The sequence below is a fragment of the Notolepis coatsorum genome, assembly GCF_963971535.1.
Source record: "Notolepis coatsorum genome assembly, chromosome: 20".
In the NCBI taxonomy this organism is placed as follows: Eukaryota; Metazoa; Chordata; class Actinopteri; order Aulopiformes; family Paralepididae; genus Notolepis; species Notolepis coatsorum.
This window is the reverse complement of record NC_140184.1, coordinates 20463826-20480543: the sequence shown is the minus strand read 5'-3', so window position 1 is coordinate 20480543 and position 16718 is coordinate 20463826. Positions and strand designations below refer to the sequence as shown.

The window sequence follows — 16718 nt, the reverse complement described above, 5'->3', positions numbered from 1 at the left end:
TTGATTTGATTTAATCTAAACTAATCTTGACATTTATGACATACATATATGCAGTACTGTTACATTTGTGACATCCAAGATATGCAAATATACAGTACTTTTAAACAGAGATCCTAACAGTAAATATATACAAGGGGGATGGAACTGTACATTTATGATGAATTGCAAATGGGGGACCCTGATGTAAACAAGATGGAAGTCTTTCTTTGGTCTGCATCCCCCCAACAATTGTGTGTATAAATATAAGGTAACGGTATACTTTTGCTATATGCTATACACTACAGTCTATGTGATGTGGTGGGTACGTATGATGGTAACACTTTGATTGCCATGGTTAAATTCATGATATACCATCCCTTGCCAGCTCTATTTAACATGGAGAAGTTCCCCTTCTTTGCAGGGCTATAACTTTTTAAATTCTATTGCTAGATTGCCATTATTAGGGCCCATTCAATGTCCTATATGTATTGTTCATGTTGTAGCAACGTTAAACTTTTTCATTCACATATTCATACTAAGATATGGTCTAAAGTATAAGTATGTTTTCATCTCTTTCTGCAGCTTTCTCCAGAACGTGATTTATAGCCCCAAATGCATTATATTGATGATCAAATACAGTTTGGTAGGAATCTGTGCGAGATAAAAAATTTCAACTGGACGTACTTCTAGAATTTACTACACGTCATCTGATGTTGACCGGATGGGGGCGAGGGGGCGTTTATAATTCCGTGGGCAACGTTATACCATTCATCTAATGTGGGTCATATGTTCATCATAGCAGTTTATATCGAACACAGTAATACTACACGCTAAAACTCACCCCAGTCTCCTCGGGCCGTTGGGCGATCAGCGTGGAGTAGACAGTTTTCAATTATGGGATGTTGAAATGCCCGATCTATTTCCAGGTTGTATAATAGTATATACGTCCAAATCATGTTGTTTTTTCGAGTTATTTCCACCGATCGATGTTCACTGTGTGAAGACGGAGTCTCTCTAACATTAGCGAGTGCCCGGACCCCATATGGAGTGAGTCCTGCCGGTTCAAAGGTTGACATCCGGTTTCGATCTGCCGATCGGCCACCAGATGGCGCTCTTGAACCGCTAGAGGGTTGAGAGGAGATCAGCACTGTGTGTCAAGGCTGCGGAGGGGAAATATGATTTCGATCTCAGATTTTTGAAATATTGATATCAAAGACGAGTTACGGCGTCCTCGGCAACTTGAGCATGGCGGGGAATGACGAGTTCCGGCGTTTTCGGCAGTTAAAGTGTTAAGGAATGGTGAATATTATGTTTAATGTAAATATGTACATACTGGATATGAACAGCAGTATTAGGTCTACAGCAGTATTGTACAGCCAGTAACTATACTTTTGCTCACACAATATCTTGAATGAATGAGTTTATTTATTTCGAACATAAATTGAAAATAAATTATAATAAAAAAACAAGTAATAAACAGATTAAAAAACAAACAAGCAGTTCATGTATAATATTGTAAAATTGCTTAGACATAGCCTACTTGCATAGAATAGTCATGTATAATAATGTATAATATTGCTGGCTGTACAATACTGCTGTAGGCCTATAATACTGCTGTTCATATCCAGTATATTTGTGAGGATTCGCCTGTTCCCTGAACTTTTCCCTGTCTACTCTCCCTCACCAGCCCCCACCCTTGCGATGATTTACTCTCCTCTACTCTTCACCAGCCCCCACCCTTGGACTACCTTCACGCAGCTGTCATAGTTTATGATTAGCGCCCGAGAGGGCTTTATATACCTGGACCTCCCTTCCAGTCCTGGTCGGGTCGTTCTGTATCTGTGTTCACTCTGTGTTCATGGAGTTCTGTACGTTACCATCCTGTACGTTACCATCACCTGCCGCGTCTCCGGCGTGAGACGACGTGCCAGCCATCACCACCTGTCGCCGTTTGCCTGGAGTGGGACACCGTCTTCGCTCTCTAATTCTCTACGGGAGGTTTTCCAGTGTTCCCACTCCAGACGTCAAGCCGGCGCGTCATCGCTCCCTATTTTCCACGGGAGGATGGCATCTCTTCGCCCCGGTCCCCTGGGACCCCTTTGTTCTGCGTCGCCCGCCCCCCCCCCCCCCGAGGAGGAGGAAGAGGATCTCCGTGCCTGGAGTGGGACACCGCCTTCGCTCTCTAATTCTCTACGGGAGGTTGCCAGTGTTCCCACTCCAGACGTCAAGCCGGCGCGTCATCGCTCCCTAATTCTCTACGGGAGGATGGCGCCTCTTCCCCCCGGCCTCCGCTGTCGGAACCCTGTCCAGTGTTTTGTGTTCTCCCCTGTTCCCCTCTCCAATGCCCCTGGTCCTGGTCCTTGACATTTAGCCCTGGCCCTGTCCCTTAGCCCTAGTCCCTTAGCCTGTTCGCCTCTTAAAGGCACAGTGCCGCATTTTCCAGTTTTCCTTGACTCTAGTGTTTTTTGTGTTCTCCCATAAAGGGACTGTTCCGCCTTTTGTTCTATAATAAAGATTTGCCCTGTTTTGGCTTACTCTCATACCTGTCTTGTGTTGTGCGATTGGGGTCGGTTACAAACCATAACAATATTTACATTAAACATAATATTCACCATTCCTTAATTACCATCATACGTACCCACCACATCACATAGACTGTATAGCATATAGCAAAAGTATACTGTTACCTTATATTTATGTAAATAAGTAAGGCAATTGAAATATAACAGAACTTGCGGCATCATATTGTTAATTTAGTTGTCAAAATCTGCAGTACGGCTCATCAGGGTCCCCCATTTGCAATTCATCATAAATGTACAGTTCCCTCCCCCTTGTATATATTTACTGTTAGGATATCTGTTTAACAGTAGGCCTACTGTATATTTGCATATCTTGTATGTCACAAATGTAACAGTACTGCATATATGTATGTCATAAATGTCATGATTAGCTTAGATTAGATGATTAGATTAGATTTTTATATCTGTATATTGAGTGTCATAAATGCCATTATGAATTGAAAATGGGGGACCCTGATGTAAACAAGACGAAAGTCTTTCTCTGGTCTGCATCCCCTTAACAATTGTGTGTATTGAGCTGTATACTGTACTGTACCCAGGCCATTCTGCAATCTGTTCATTAAAGTTTAAATAAACGCATTCATTCAAGATATCTCACAGCTGTGCCCGCACAGTGCAATACTCCAATTCAGCCATTGGGTGGGTGGCGCTGCTGAGCGGTCCTGAGAGCGCCGCTGGCTCTGCGGCTCTGCAGTTACATGCTTCTCAACAAAACAGATGCTGCTGCTGAGATGAATAACTGGTTTGAGCCCCGCCCACCACCACCACCGCACCGATACGCGTCTACTTTCAGGGCGGGGCTTCTAGTCGCTCGGTGGAGAAAACAAACGCCACAGCGAAGAGCGGCGCAGCCCTGAGAGCGAATAGAGCGTCTGTGTGAACAGACGCACCTGTTGAGCAGCGGGACCGTCGTTACATTTTGTCTAAAAAAACATAACCGGCAGCGTTTAAAACTTCAGAATGACGGACACTATTTGTCCAAACGGAATCAGAGACCGAGGTGGTGAGAATGGCTATTTCAAAAAGGTGAGTGCATTGCCATATTTACGATCAAGTCAACCTGATAAAGTTGACCTGGTGGTGATGGAAAAGCGTTATTGCTTTAGTTTATGTGTTGTTGTCATCTGAAAGGAAGAATCGTTATTGAGCCTTTGTGCGTGTGTTTGGTAGGCGAATAGATCTTAGGCTAACTAATACATTAAAAAAATAATGACTCAAATTAGCCCAATTAAATCTGCATTTGCTCCTACTACGCAGGAGCGGTCCTTATTGATGAATTTGAACTAATTCATTTATATCTGTATTTCAGATACAGATGGCCTACACTGTATGCCCGTTTTGTGGTGGTGTAGTTAGTAAGTGTATTGTACAATTAGTACAGACAACGTCAGTGAAAGTGAACCTATTAATGTTTAATAAATCCAGGTATTGAGTTCTCCCACGTCGAGTTGTCACACAAATGTTTTTTTTCAGTATTTTTAGACAACATACCTTGAAACAACCTACCGTGTGTCACTAACGGAGAAGTGGAAACCGTAGAGGATTCTGTCAGTTTCTGTTGTACTTGTTGCTGAATGTGGGAACAGACCCAAATAATTGCTGCATTTGACCCAGGCTCATCATGGACATTGTGTCAGCTCAGTTAATTGGGGAATGTTCTGTCAAAATGACACTCCATGCATGACTATATGGGAGTGTCTTACGTTTCCTGGTAAGGAAATAGTTTTGGATTATGAATTTCCCAAAAATGTCACTCTAGTAGGATCATAGATGAGCCTCCTCCCCAAGAAAGACATAACTCATTATTGTAGTTTTTGCATAAAGAATTTTGTTCCGTGGAAGTATGACTACGTCCAAATTCCGCCCAGAGGTTTAATTTGGTTTGAAGATAATAAAAAAAACTGCCATCCATGATGCAGATTGGCTAGTTGATCTTCCTGGTACAGTTGTACAGTAATTTAAAAGGCCAGTATGTAATCTAACAAAAACAAAATGTATTTTCACCTTTTTAGTTCATTGACTGAGCTCTTAATACACATATCAACACTAGTCAGCGGGCAAAGGTTACTTTTAAATCATGTTTGCTGTATGTTGTGACTGTAAAAGGTTTTTGTGTTGCCAATGTTTGTGAACACTTTGATTGATTGAAAACTGTATTAACAGATTGCAGAATGGGTACAGTACGGCACAATACAAAACAACTGCTAAGAGGATGCAGACCTGAAAAAGAATTTCGTCTGGTTTACATCGGGGTCCCCCATTTTCAATTAATCGGGACATTTAGGCATAAAAAAAAATATTGTTTGTTTCCTGTTGGGTTGTCAGTTAAGGCATGGGTAGGTAGGGATTTTTTTTTTTTTTTTTTTATTCTTTCCCACGGCGACTATGGATAGGGAATTTCTTTATTTAATTAAAATGTTCACAACATGGATGCATGTACTCTGCCAGCATGTTTAATATCCATAATACTAAAGGTTTGACTAAGATTTATATGAAACTTTATTAAAAAAAAAAAAAAATATCTGCCTAAATCGGCAGGGTCGGTCGGCAACCGGAAACAAACAATATTTTTTGTTATGCCTTATGACATACAAGACATACAGATATACAGAACTGTGTAGTAAAAAGAGATAATAAAAAATATATACACCCGAAGGGGAAGAAACTGTACATTGGTGGGGTAGGGGGATTTGGACATTTACATGGGCCAGTTTCTAATTGCAGCCACCCGTAGGTGCTCTTTGAGAGCGGTTTTGAAGGAGGGTAGGGATTCACATTCCTTCACGGTTGTTGGTAGGGTGTTCCACATTATTGTGGCATAATTGCAAAACGTGTTTAGTCCCTTGTTTGAGCCAAATCTGGGTTGAACATGATTTGTGGAACTCCCTTTGGTGTTGTGGTCGTGAAATTCACTGACCTTTGGGAAGTATTTCGACATGTACATGGGTATCCCAGTGGTGTATGTATCTTGTAGACCAGGCCCATTGCAAGTTGCTGTACTCTGTCGTCTACTCTAAGGTTGTCAAAATGTGCAGGGGTAAGGTCTGTCTGACCAGTTTGTTTTGTGATGTTTGTAGCCTTGTTTTAGGGCCTTTGAGGTGCTTTGGTACCATGAGGTGCAAGCATAGTCATAGTACCCTTGAATGAGTGCTCCTGTTAGAGTCTTCAATGTATTCTTGTTTACCAGAGAAGAGATCCGGTACAAGAATCTTGTTCGTTGGTTGACTTTTTTTTATTACATTGGTTGCCATTTTGTCACAGGAAATATTTGCCTCTAGGATGGAACCCAGGTAGGTAATTTCATCTTTCCTTGTGACAATAATGTTACACACTGTAACTGAGAAGCCGTCGGTCTTGCTGAGTTTGTTATTTGATCCAAAGAGAATGGACTCTGTTTTACCCAGGTGTAATGATAGTTTGTTATCAGCGAGCCAGGTGCAGATTCCGCAGAGTTCAGAGCTGAGGGCTTTTTCAACCTGCGACTTGTCCCTGTCAGAGACCAGCAGGGCTCAGTCGTCTGCTAACAGGAACAAGTTGCAGTCACAAGCTGATGACATGTCATTTGCATAAATTAGGAACAGTAAAGGTCCTAGTATGCTTCCTTGGAACACCACAGCTCACTGGGAGGGGAGGGGAGGGGGGGCAGTGTACCGTTCACCTCCACCATCTGTTCTCTCCCCTCCAGGTAGGATTGCATCCAGCTCACTGATGAACTATCAAAACAAATAATTGCTTTTAGCTTAAATCAATCAGAATGGAGTGATTGACGACAATGTCGAAAGCCTTTTGGAGGTCCAGCATGACCATGTCGCAGTATTTTCCCGCGTCCACCTTTTGTTTGATGTGGTCGTTCAAATAGAGAAGGCATGCGTCAGTGGAATGGGATGTTCTGAAGCCAGATTGGAATTCGTAGATTAGCTTTTTTTCCGCTGCAGGTACTTTTCGACCTGTTTGTAGACTATTTTTTCCATAACTTTCGAGATGGAGGTAAAATAGACCTAAACTGGGGCGCCAGGGTGGCGCACCACATACAGCACTGCGGTGCAACACGGCCACGCCGGGTGCGTGAATTTCAAAGGCAACCAACTTGCGTCTAGCCACGCCCCCGCGGCGACGCGGCAGCATTATGCAGCGGTAATTCCCCCTCTTTTAACATCGACGACTAGCTCAACTGGTTCGCCGCCTTGCTGTGGATCCTGCGGTGTGTTGGTGACAAGTTCGATTCCCTTCAATTTTTTTTTATTTTTATTTTTTACGTGCATTTTTTTGCCGGTTAAGTTTAGGCATGTTAAGTTTAGGCATTGTTTCGGAGTTGGTTAGGGTTAAGGTTAGGCATTGTTTCGGAGTTGGTTAAGGTTAGAAGGGTTAAGGTTAAGGTTAAGGTTAGAGTTTGTCGCAGAGAATGGCAATAGAATGCAGCCTATTTCCGCACTGCAGCTCTCTCGCGCTGCCGCGGTCACATGGGCGTAGTGGCCAATCAGAGAAACGCTGAACACAAGTTGGTTGCCTAAAATATTCACGCGTCCCGGGTTTGACTGACAGACCCAGCGACCTTTGCAGAATGTCTTCCCCCCCCCTCTATCCTCCCATACTTCCTCTCTCTCTCTGCCGGACTGCCCCGTAAAAACCAATAAAATATCTACCAAAAACATAATAAAAAAATAGACCTAAACCACACTGGGTTAAGACGAGTAGAACAGACCCAAACTACACTGGGTTAAGACGGTAGAACAGACTCATGACTCAACAAGCAAAGACACCCATATAACTAGTTCTGCAACATGTTGCATTTGATTGCAATCGTGAGTGCCATTTGTCACCAGAGCTCTGATGTAGTAGGCTAGTCTCAAGTCTATGGGAGAAGGCCTTGGCGGCTATTGAACTATTATCTACTGCATGTTTACTCTTTTCCAGGCGCTTTGTGCTCCAGAACTTGTGCTGCTGCATATTTGTGCGGGTGTCTGTCCACCAACCACCAGTGTGTTTTCATAGTCAAGCGTGTTTAGATGGCTGGTGAAAAGGGCCTTTGTGTCGACCAAGCCCCCTGATTCTTAATTTGAAGCAGGGTCTGGATTTGGGCTTTGTACTCCACTTCCTGTGTCTCTAAAAGGGAAGAAGAAAAAAAAGACAGTGGGAGTCAGTTATGGGTCTGCGGTGCATTGATGAGAAACCCGTGAGTTCAATACCCCTCTCACTTTCTGCTTCCCTCTCGCAGTGTGTACTGTAGTGTACACTCACACCAGACCGCTGACATTTCCTCTCCACGTCCTATTTCTACACCCCTTCTTTCTCTGTCTGCTGCTCTCTCCCCCACACTCTCCAGATTGATTGTGTTGAATATACAGGAATGGAGAATCGATGATCTTTTAACCCTCGCCATGATTTAAGTATCTGGTCGGTTCACCGATAAGGCTCACATCATGCTTCATGAAATCACAGAGCAGTAAGTAACGATACCGTCTCGTGATTTTGTCATGTTAAAGAGATTTGTGATTCCGAGAGAGTTGGGTGGAATTTTAGCTAGGTGGAATTTTAGCGAATGGGAGCCAAGCACCACCTCCCTCCCTCTCTCCCTCTGTCTTACTCTCTCACACACACATACATACGTACACATACAGTACGCACACACTCTTCTTGGCTGGTGAAAATGAGTTCAGTGATTTACAAGTCCTCCCACTCTCCCAGATGAGATGAGATCCTGGTCGACAGATAATCTCGGGAGATGCGGTGGTTTGGTGCTGCGTTCCCCAAACCCTCTGCTGGTTTCCTTCAACTGGCTTCAGTCGCTGGGACGGGGAAAAAAAGGCCAAGTAAAAAAGCGGAATTGGCATGTTCCTCAACCAGACAGACTCAGGCCAGCGAGCCCATTGACGTAGCATGTGCCCCAAGGCTGTCCTTAACCCAAGCCACAGAGACAAATTGACAACATGTGCCCTGGCCTCGAGATCAGCAGGCTGCCTTTGCTCTGCCGTCTAGCCTGGTTCGGAAACGCACACAAATCGCCCCCCGTAGTGTTTTTATTGCAGAAATAAAATCGAAAGATCAGACAAAAGAAATGGTCTCGCTCACTTCTCATTTCCACCCAGGAAAAGTTTTATGGAACAACTGAAGGAATAGTGAGTTGTCTTTTTAATCGCGCTGTCGAAACTGGCCCTTTTGGTGAAGCGGGGCGACCCGGGCGAGGCACACGATCTCTGGCTGCCGGCCACTTTTAATTGGCAGTTGTATAACTGAACTGTCACCTCATTGCACCTAATTTCTTTATGAAGAGTTGGTTATAAAACAACAGATGCACGAACCACATTCATCAGAGGCCTCTCTTTCAGTAGTCATCCAAGAGGCCGCAAGCTGCGTCATGGCAACTTCTTTGGGGCTGTGTCCGGTCCTAGTTAGTGATTTGCTAGTGATAATGACTGGAATGGAGTGTACTGTCTTTTTTGTTCCGCTCTAATGGTTCAGTGTGCCAGCCCTAGCAGTTTGAGATGGGGGGGGGGGGGGGGGACTAGGGAAGGGACTAGATAGGCCATTCTTATTTACAGCGATCACTTCATGACTTGGGTGCTGCTTTCACGAGTGGGGAGAAAGAAAATACTTGAATCATCAGTGATGACGACTCGAGCCAACATTTGGAGTGTCATCTTCGCTGGAAGACAAAGTGTAATCAAAAAGCACTTTTAGAAGTGGAGCCAGGTTCAATGCCCGGTTCAGTCAGCCATGCCTACATTTAGTGTGCACTGTGCAGACTCAAGACTTTGGAATGTTGACATTAGATGACATGTGGCAAGATGGCCTAATATTGTGATCATAAAACCAGGATGACGTTATTGTACAAAGCATTACAAATGGAACAAAGTCCTATAGATGATATCAAAGTTGTGTCAATCACAAACCACTCCTTTCCCCACACACACCTCTCTTTGTTGCGGTCATTGTTTTATTTACATATTGCTGTTACAGCAGCTATTAGGAGAACCGTAAGGTGATGTGTAAGAACTCAATACATGCTTTAAGGCGGAGTGTGGACTCTCTCAGCCTTTATTATGTAAGTGCAGTGTGTAATGTAATCTTTTCAACGAATGTGTTGTACTGTTATCCTCTTGAATTACTTGTCTCTAATGGAATTAATGGGCTCTTAAGGACAAGAAAATGTATTCTATATTCTCTCCAAAGAGCACCTTCTGGATGCTTCTCTGCCCTAAGAGCCACACTCTTATGTAGGGCTTGGTGATTCTTTCTCAAATGTGAATCACGATTTTTCTCTCTAAGAATTGAGATCACTATTCTCTCACACGATTCTTATTTTTTCAATAAAATCATTTATTGCACTCTTTCTTAAACAGACAACATAACATATCAAAGTGCTTGACTTAAACTTAAACATAACATATATGAAAGTGCTTGACTTAAACTTAAAAGTATCTTGTAACATACAAAATAACTCAAGTCAGAATCGTCATCATTTAAAAAAGTTAAGTAAATATATATTTTTTAAATTTAATAATAAATTCGTCATAATTTAGAAATTAGATTGCATAGGTCTATGAATCGAGATCGTGATTTTATTTCGATTACCGCCCAGCCCTATTCTTATGTTTCACAGTTCTCAGGACCGCTTGGCATTGATCTACGTACAGTATTTCAGTACATATTTTATACAACCCCTTTATCCTCCCTGTCTAGTAATAATAATAAACTTTATATAAATATATAATATATATATATATAAATAGTCTCTTTACTTGGCTCGTTCCTAGCTATATGCTCCGTCACACTTTGCTTGCTTCATATCACAGCCGGGTAATTGATCATAGACTGAAATTTACTTTTTATTTCCCGGGCGACGGAACCTCACGTCATTTTATAAAATGTTTTACTCTAAAGCATTTCATATTACCTAAGCATAACATTTGGGCCACAGTCAGAACGCTTACCCTGAACTTGTTGAAATGGTCCAACTTAAAAATGTCAGTGCAGAGTCTGTCTGTTTACTGGGGGCTGACATCTTGATTAGAATGTAAAATGTAATTTTCACTCCCAAGTTCCATTTGATTCATCATCGAAGTTTAGACTGACAGAAATGTTGAGAAATTAGACCATTTCAACAAGTTCAGGGTAAGTTTGATTGCAGAAATGCTTCTCTAAGTAAATAAAATAAAATGACATGATGTACCGTCGCACGGGAGATCAAAAGTAAATTTCAGTCTACGTTAATTTGCCGGGCTGTGATATGAAGCAAGCAAGGTGTAGCGGTACATACTGTACACAGACATGAGTCACAAACTCTTGTGTGTTACAGTGAGGAGTGCAGTCCAGTGTTGCGTGGCTGACCTGCCCACATCCACTGTGTACTCTTTATCTCCCTCGCAGAAAGACACGCCTTTATGGTGCTATTGTAGCTACCGCTATGAGTCAACCACATTGAAATGACTGTAATGTAATTCATTACTCTGTCTGCAGTGTATATCCCCATATCGCGATTAACTGTGTGTGTGTTGACACAGTGAGGTTGGGTTAGCACAAGGACAGAAAGTACAGTCTAGTACTGTAGGAGTGGACAGGGAGGGAGAGGCAGTGCCAGCCAGGGAGGATCTAACTCGGTGTACAGCTTGTTCAGACACAAACCCTAAGAAGATTGCATAATGATTTGGAGTATAGTCAACTTTAAACTAGGGCTGTCCCCGACTAAGGATTTGGATGGTCGACTATGATTGGCCAAAATTTGCCGTTAGTCGACTATTGGTAAAAAAAAAAAAAAAAAAAAAGAAAAGTATAACAAAAAAAATAAAAAAAAATTTATTAAAATTGTATTTGTTTTTATCATTCCATTTGGGCTGTGGGTGGTGCTTAATGTCTGAAGGAGTCGACTGAAGGCTTCTTGTCCTCTGCAAAAGCATGCAATTGGTCCACTGATGGATACATCTTGATATTTGTCTAGTCTAGTGTGTTCATTAGATGGGTGAAATCCTCTTTTAGTGCCTCTGTGCCTGTTTTTGTAGGCAGTTAGCCTCTGGTATGCGTGCCATTAGTGTTAGCCATGCTTCTAGGCCTCTTTTCTTTTGGAAATGATGATACAAAAATTAAATAATAAAATATATTATACATATTTTCTTTCCTTTTTTTTTCTATTCGACTAAGAGGTTGGTTAGTCGACTACGGCTCCTTTCGACCGATTAGTCGACTAATCGACTAATAGGGGTCAGCCCTACTTTAAACCATACTGTTAAGTCTCAAGAGTTCTGTTCTGACTAGTTTAGCTGAAGAGGTGTATGGAATGGAATCATAGCACCGTAAGACCGTATCCTCATCATCACCAGCCACTGTGCTCCTAAAGTGTTTCTGTATGTTATTTTTCTCCCACGCCACGCAGGACTGCCACTCATGCCACTCACTGCCACTCACCGCCACACTCACTGCCACACTCATGCCACTCACTGCCACTCACTGCCACACTCATGCCACTCATGCCACTCACTGCCACTCACTGCCACACTCATGCCACTCACTGCCACTCACCGCCACACTCATGCCACTCACTGCCACTCACCGCCACTCATGCCACTTACCGCCACACTCATGCCACTCACTGCCACACTCATGCCATCACTGCCACTCACTGCCACTCACTGCCACACTCACAGGGAGTGAAATTAACTTTTTGACTCACCGGCCAGTGGCGGGTAGATGGGAAGAGTCTACCCGCCAAGCATATTTCTTACCTGCCAAATTTTTTTTGATCAAAAAAAAATATATATATATATTTTATATAATTTTTTTTTTAAATAAAATATATATTATATAATCATACTTGTAGTTGTATTATCTGCGAGACATCGCCACCACGCAATAAGTCAAAATGCTTGCTATCTGCAAACAGCTCCACTGTCTGTGTGTATACTTGAGTAGCCTCCAGCTCCAGCAAGGATTCTCCGGCCCTGCAGCTAGACCCCTATATTCAGCTAGACCCTACATTCAGCATGCAAGGATTCTCCGGCGATGCAGCTGGACCCTATTTAACGTTACGGTTCTTTTGTCAAATCACATTCAACATGCCCTCAGCTAGAATACGCATTCAATCAATGTTATAAGACATTGATATCAGGAGCTATCTGTAGCTACTGCTAGCCCGGTAGATAACGTTAAGACAATTTAGTTTACTGGGACAGGTGGATCTAACGTGAGCTAGCTAAGCTAGCTAACGAGGGAACGGAGGTATTATGCACTCGAGTAGACTATTGCTGGAGCATTTGTTGATATCAGCAGCTATCAGTAGCTAGCCAGCTAGATACCGTTAGACAATGCCTCGTCATGTATTAAACTAAAAGTGAATAGTTGACTGGGTCATTGTTTAAACGGTAACGTTAGCTCATGGAGGTCCGATATAGACTAGAGCAGACGGAAGTAAACAAGCCAAATGGGAGCTTCCGAAATGACCAGTCACGTCACTCTACTGTGATTGGACCGTTGACTTGAGTGCAATGTGGGACTTGTAGTTTTTTAACGATCTCGCGGCGGAGAAAAAAAAGACGAGAGCGGCTATAATCTGTACTCGCACAAGAGTATCGTTATGATCTACACGCCACACGGCGGGCAGCCCTCTAAGTGTCATGCGCCAAAGGTAAAAACAAGACCGCCCCTGGCGGGCGGCGGGCTTTAGTTTCGGTCCCTGCACACTCATGCCACTCACCGCCACACATGCCACACTCATGCCACTCACCACCACTCACAGTCACAGATCATCTGGCAGGGACATTTTGTCACACACTAACTTGCTCAGTCACGGATGATCTGGCAGGGACGTTTTGTCACTCTGTCATGGGCGATCTAGCAGGGACGTTTTGTCAGACGCATGCGCAGGCAGTGTCCTGGGTCTGTGTGGTTTTGTGCTTATTTTTATCCTTCATCCTCAGATTTGAACCATGTTTTGTTCCCCTCCACAGGGTTGCAGCCCTTTTGCCCAGACGGGACGCAGCAAACTGCAGAACAAGAGAGCCAGCCTCAACCAACAGATCATTAAACAGATGAGGATGAGGGCCGGAGCTGAGAACCTCTTGAAGTAAGTTCAGCTACTGTACAATCATACACATGCTTAAACTTCACTGTGTGCGAGCGTGTGCGCGAGCGTGCACATTAGGGGTGGGACGATACATCGATCCAGATCGATATATCGATCTATTATCAATAATCAAATAGGATCGATGCAACGAAAAAAGATCGAATTGCGATACTCTTATTTTGAAAATCCGGCGACGTCATATCCGCCCCGTGCCCACTGTTGTGAAACTCCGTGTATCCGGATCAACAGCACATACTTAGCGTCTAGAGCAAGACTAGTGTGCCTATTCTGTGACCCAAAACATGTCCCTGCTGTTTTATTCCGCAACGGGTCCAATGCATCTAACCTGCTTTGCAATCCTCGCCACTCCATTATGCCCACGCCGCGTTAAAGATCGAAGATAACGTTACGTTAGCGTAAGCTAACAAGCTAACCCAGAGCCATAGGCAGAGAGAAGTGGGGACTGGGAAGGAGGGTGCATTCTCGGGATAGCCCCACTAACAGGATCTGGCCGGTACTGCACCTTCGGACTACCAATATGCCTTTTCCAGTCAAAATACAACTCTGTGACAGTGAATAGGATATTAATATCGAAAAAAAAAGAAAAACAAACCAAAAAACAGTGAACAGGAGGTCTATTTGTATTAAAAACAATAGATTGTTTTTCATTTAAATGTCTGGAAGAGCTCAAAAATAAAAATGTCAAATGATATTTCTATTGCCTTTTTTTTGTTGATTTAAATGTTACTGATTGTGTTAAATGGGCATATAATATCGTCTCGTATCGATTGCAGGCACCTGGATCGAATCGTATCGTGGCAGACTGTGTGATATCGGATAATATCGTTGTCCAAAGAATCGATATCGTATCGTATCGTGATGAAACTGGTGATTCCCACCCCTAGTGCGCATGCACACAAATAATATGCATGTTAAATGGCATATTTTCTACAACATACAGCCTAATAGTGTTGTCACGATACTGGAATTTCGAACTTCGATACGATACCTTGAAAAGTATCGATATTCGATACCATTTTCGATACCATGAAAATGCAACATTTATTTAAAAATAACTAAATTATCTAATCTAAATCAAATCAAACCCCCCCTCTTAAAAACAAAAACCTGTGTTTAACCTAGCCATCTATAAAACATCATGCTAAAACTGAAACAAATGTCCTACTCCCCTAAAGAAAGAAATACATAGCAAACATGACTCAGTTATGCAATAGTGCTGCTGCTTTTTATTTGGTTAAAATATTTTAGTTAATGAGACTAAAAGACTACAATATGACTACAACAATTTCATGACGGTTTCCGGTTTGCGGAGCTATGCTCGGAGCATTAAAGGCCAACTTGCAGGTTGTATTTTTGTTCAATAAACAATGTGGACTAGGCCAACGGTGACTTTCATGAAGAAGGAAAAAAAATAATTGAAATTGACCCAGTTTAGCGTTTTTATCAAACATTTTGTCTGCCCAACACAATCACCACGCACGTGGCTATTTTAATCAATGGTTCATAACGTGCGCGTGTAATCGAAATGCTGACGTCACGTGAGGTGCAGGGCACCAGGGGGCTCTGAGAGCCACACACAGCTAGTGGCAGGCAGAGAGCCTTGCTACTACTAGCCGAGGAGTAATGAATGAAAATGTATCTGTTTCACGGTCACCTAACAACACTATTGCTCTGTGATCATAGCATCCATCTCTAAAGCTAACTACTATTTGTAAAAGCCACAACCACGTTACCATATTTGTAATAATGAAAATCATTGTGTCGTTGTACATGGTGTATACACCGTTAGAAGCTAGCTAAATTAGCTAACGTAGCTTAGCTTAGCAGCCAGCATTCTCGAAACTCCTAACATCACCCGATTTAAAATGGTTCTCTCCTCTTTGTATACCTTTGTCCTCACAAGTATTATGCCAGGGAACTTATGGACACGACAATAGTAGTAGTTATAATGTGTTTGAGCTTGTAGCGTTAGTTAGCTCATAGCTATCGAGTGGAGCTAAAGGGGCTACTATCGTATCAACATGCCGGGGCGCATAGCTTGCTAGCCAGCATTCTCGAAACTCCTAACATCACCCGATTTTAAAATTGTGTGTGCAGCAGTGCTTTGCCCCACAGGTCTGAGAAGAGGACCTACACATTTTACTCGTTCCCAAAACTCTTTTACATGCACGACAGTAGACAATGCTAACGTTAGCGGGGTAACGTTAGCCAGAGCCATATAGCCAGCTTGATACTATGACCCGGGGATAAGGCGACAGCCCACAGACCAGTAGCGCTGCTGTACTGAACAACAAGCTGCCTAGTGGTAAATGTAGTTATTTTTTTACAACATTAAAAACATTATAACTACCTTGTTTCAACCAGTTGTAGCTGGTCCATCAAAGTCTCCGACGATTAAACCCATTTGCGTTTTGTAAGGCGTCCATTTGGATCAAGGAAATAGCTTTCTGCACTCGTCAAAACTCCTGCAAGTTGGGCTTTAACGTTACATTTTCAACAAGATTGCTGATAATTAAACACTTCATGGAAACGGGTTAACGTTATGTCGAGTTCATACGTGTAGTGTAGTATGAACTCGACATAACGTTAACGTTACTCCGTTTCCATGAAGTAATTATATTGTGAATTACAAGGTGGCCGGCTAGCTAACATAAGCTAACGGAAGAACGATTAGCTAATGTTAGCTAATAGCTGTAACGTTACTAACAACGAATCGGCTGTTGATATTATGACCCATCAGTAGACAACGTCTCATGTATTAAACTAAAGTTAATGGTTTAATGTTTAATGCTTTGTTGACAAGAAGACACTGAAGACGGGTCTGTGAGGGGGAGGAGGAGGAGGGGCAAGCGTGCTCTGCAGCAGCGTGTGTCTGTCAACAACTTGCGGTAGAAGACTGCGAGCAAGCCAGCTGGTATCGATACTGCAGAAAGTATCGATATTGCAGGAAATGAGTATCGAAACCGTTTTAAATATTCAGAATCTATGTATCGATTTTTCTATATTTTTGACAACACTACAGCCTAAGAATGAATGAATGATCATTGAGTGGTGGAGTGTCTCATTTATTGAACCCTGGGTCTGTG

At 42.7% G+C, this 16718-nt stretch overlaps 1 protein-coding gene across 3 annotated transcripts in view; it reads left to right on the top strand.

Annotated features, from left to right (window-relative positions):
* Positions 1–3426: 3426 nt before the first annotated feature.
* The window catches only part of rhpn2 (rhophilin, Rho GTPase binding protein 2), a 108473-nt gene continuing 95181 nt past the window's right edge, over positions 3427–16718 (top strand). For all 3 annotated transcript variants that reach the window (XR_014620843.1, XM_084337788.1, XM_084337787.1), the window contains exons 1-2: positions 3427–3584; positions 13496–13611. Coding sequence is in view for 2 of the 3 variants with exons in the window: in XM_084337788.1 (XP_084193914.1) it covers positions 3519–3584; positions 13496–13611 (182 nt within the window). In the remaining variant the exon portion in view is untranslated. The remainder of the gene's footprint in view (positions 3585–13495; positions 13612–16718) is intronic.